Source organism: Austrofundulus limnaeus, unplaced genomic scaffold (assembly GCF_001266775.1).
Source record: "Austrofundulus limnaeus strain Quisiro unplaced genomic scaffold, Austrofundulus_limnaeus-1.0 Scaffold1345, whole genome shotgun sequence".
Classification (NCBI taxonomy): Eukaryota; Metazoa; Chordata; class Actinopteri; order Cyprinodontiformes; family Rivulidae; genus Austrofundulus; species Austrofundulus limnaeus.
In genome coordinates, this window is record NW_013953747.1 from 17,512 (window position 1) to 21,047 (window position 3,536).

General features: G+C 41.1%; 1 protein-coding gene across 1 annotated transcript in view; it reads left to right on the top strand.

Moving 5' to 3' along the window:
* Window positions 1-3,536, top strand: part of LOC106535032 (uncharacterized) — a gene marked incomplete at its 3' end in the record, with an annotated part of 17,993 nt that overhangs the window by 9,392 nt on the left and 5,065 nt on the right. Inside the window, 2 exon segments of the mRNA XM_014031902.1 lie at window positions 399-504; window positions 581-746. Of these exon segments, the coding sequence (XP_013887356.1) occupies window positions 449-504; window positions 581-746 (222 nt within the window).

Sequence of the window (3,536 nt, forward strand, 5' to 3'; positions counted from 1 at the left end):
GGTCCTGGTAACATTTTTAATGTGGGGGTTAAAAGACATCCGGATCAAAAATAGCACCAAGATTATTAAGTAATTATTAATGCCATTCAGAGGAAGTGAAAGGCTGCAGAGTTTATTCCTAAGCTGTTCAGGTCCAAAAACCATAACCTCTGTCTTATCTGAGTTTAGAAGCAGAAAGTTAAGAGCCATTCATGTTTTTATGTCTGTAAGACATGCTTGTAGTTTAAGTAACTGGTTGGATTCATCAGGTTTCATGGATAAATATAACTGAGTATCATCAGCGTAACAATGGAAATTTATCTCATGCTGTTTAATAACTTTACCTAAAGGAAGCAAATACAAAGTAAAGAGGATTGGTCCAAGCACTGATCCAAGTTTTGTCATTGTTTCCTTTGCAGGTGAAGGTAGAAAGTGTGTGAGCTGACGTGGATTCAGTGAATTCAGAAGCATGGATCAGTGTGAGGACAGAGACGAGGGAGCCCCTCCCTCTAAAATCACTCAAAGGTGAGAGTCCCACCTCTACCTGTCCACTACTCTGCTCCACGCCACAGCTCAGCATCAACACTGATTTTATTCACAGGAGTGGACTTGGACCAGGACCTGGACCAGAAACCAGCTGTGTGTCATTTAGGAGGGACTGGTCAGAGGCTCAGATGCTTGTAAACGTCAAGCAGCAGGGCTCAGAGGCTCCCAGGTCTCAGTCCGCCCAGCAGCAGCATCAGACTCACCTGGACTCCATGTTTCTGGTGCGTACGTGTCCAACAGTGACGAGGAGTGGGGCTGGGCGATATGGTCTAAAATCAATATCACGATATCACGATATATTGAGCATTTCGGTTAGGAACCGTGTGTAAGGAAGAAGATGAGTTTGAACTGCTTTTCTGTTACATTTATCCCGTTTCAGATTTTTTCATACATTAAATTAAAAAAAACTTTCTTGGTAAGACTTTTGGCAGATGTAGTCATACAAACATTTAACCACCAAAAAAGATGCAGCTTGACACTGACTGACTTTTATTGTGAAAAATTATGCAGTGTAAATATTTTTGGTCACAAATTAAAAACAACATGTGACTCTGTCACAAACAACATTGTCAGATTGTACACAATCTGTTAGAGTTCAGTGTGTTGGGATTACTGTTAGCTACTGCCACACCATATTTTAGCTCCATATCTGTCAGCCTGACTGAGTTACAGACATTTATTGGTTTTCTGAAGTGGATCAGCTGTCGGCCACTGGCTTGACTTTGAAAGGTTGTTGGTTTTTGAAGTGCTTCTAATGACTGCATTCTGAGATTTTCATTAAAACACATCCACTGGCTCATCAGATATTTAGCTAACAGACAACAAAAACAGCAGTTTTGCAGTAGCTGACAGTCATCCCCAACTTATACTTGAGCTCCAACAGGTCGGCCAAAATCTTTGCTTCAAACATGAATGTTAGGAGTCGACCTGATTCAAGATGGCTGCCACTGCTGGACTTTAGCAAAGACAAAGCTGTCTCTAACTCCGTTAGGTTTTTTCAGTCAGGGTCAGATTTATAAAGTTTTGCGTGGAAACCATACTAAAAGTGAACGTACGGCCAAAAGGCGAAAATGGCGTACGCCAAAAAAAAATTTCAGATTTATAAAAGCATGCATACGCATGTTTCTGCACACCTTTCTTTTATAGATCACAGCTGCACCTCAGAGTTTGCGCACGAGGTCCCGCCTCAGGTTCTACCCTCTACACGCCCACACTCAACCATAAACTGTCAATGTAAAACACCTCATGAATGTTAAGGTGTATTTAAATCAGTCAGCTGATTTAAATACAATGCTCTTTTTTTTTGACAATGATCAGTCAGCTGATCATTGTCAAAAAAAAAAGCATTGGCTCAGACACGCTCCGTCATGCTTCTGGAGGATGACAGGTGCTGACAGCTGCTCACATGAACAGAATGTCTAATTTACACAGATTTTCCCTCATTTTGCAGGTTTACAGACGTTTAGAGCAATCTAATGATTTTTTTTTTTTTCAAAAACTCAGCTTCAAATTAATTTTCTCTCTAGGGATGGTTACTTTTTGACATTTGAATCGATTCGGTACCAATATTCGGTACCTGGGAATCGGTACCGGTACTTAATGGTACCAATTTTCGGTACTTTGTGTGGTTTTTTTTAAATTATCAACTTTTTTTATTTTATTTAACATATTTATCAAGATATGAAATTTAACAAATATCAAGACAACATCCAACTCTTTGTATTGTAACATCAGTTGTTTAATTTCTTTAAGGTGAAAACTCTTGAAGACAACGTGACTGTTTTGTCTTATTGCACAAATTAAAGTCCAGCTCCATGTATATCTATTGATGTCATTTTCTCGCTARAAAAATTGTGTGATGGAGGTCCATGGAAGGCAAATAAGTTTAAATCAAATAAGCAAAAGAGGATTGAGTTAAAATAAACAAAAGCTAAATCAAGCTAAATTTTGAGCATCCAAAACGCGTCCAACGCTTCAAGCTGGCTGCTTGTGCTCTTTCAGGTCAGATGCGTTCGGACTGTCGGGAAGCTCCTCTGTTGTTTTCCTTTGCCGGTCTCTGTTTAATGGTGGATGAAATAAAGAAAGTGGCGGTACTTTATTTATTTTGAGCAAGCAAACGTCATGTTCAGCAGATAGTTAATCCACCAGATAATTCAGAGGTGGTCTGTTCGGTGAGTTTTACTCCAGGAGCTKCGAGGCTTTCAAGCTACGTTCAGACTGAACTCTGTTTACTGAACCAGCGGCTGCTGACGTCATTACGCTCTTGCGCAATGCTGYGTTTATGACAAGCATGGAAAATCACCCACTCTTACACCAATACGATCGCAATTATCCGTTTAGGTACCGAAACATTGTACCATTTGATGTTACGTGAATAGGTTCTCGGTAGTACCAACAGAATTCAGTTGGTACTTTAAAAAGTATCGAATTCGGTACCCATCCCTATTTCTCTCAGAGCCTGCAGGACGATCAAAACAATAAATAAAATTAAATAAGTCAGATAAATGTAGAAATAATCAGGATCAGTTTTATTGCCATTGTCAATGAACAGGATTCGCAGGTGGGATAAAACCAAACATTCAAAGGTTTTCATGACTACAGATGTAAGAGCCACAGGCCTATTGAGTCCTGTGACACGTGGCTTCTTGGGAACATGGACGATGCTGGAGGACTTGAAACAGGCTGGGATGTGATATGACTCCAGAGAAGAGTTGAAGAAACCTGTGAAGACTGGGGCCAGCTCATCAGCAAAGTGTCTCAGTTTGGAGGGAGGGAGACACACAGTGGCCATGCAGCCTTATGTGGATTTATGCTGCGTTCACACCGAACGCGATTTCAGCTTCAAAATCGCAGCCAACGCTGAAGTTTGAAGCTTGTGCACTTTGAGGTCAGACGCAGGACAGCTSYTGAAGCGCTGCACGGCGACAGCCGCCCCGCCCCTCCCTCCTCTGTCGGGCTCTGTTTAATGTCGGACGAGGAAGTGGCTTTGCTTTATTTACAGAGAGCAAGAG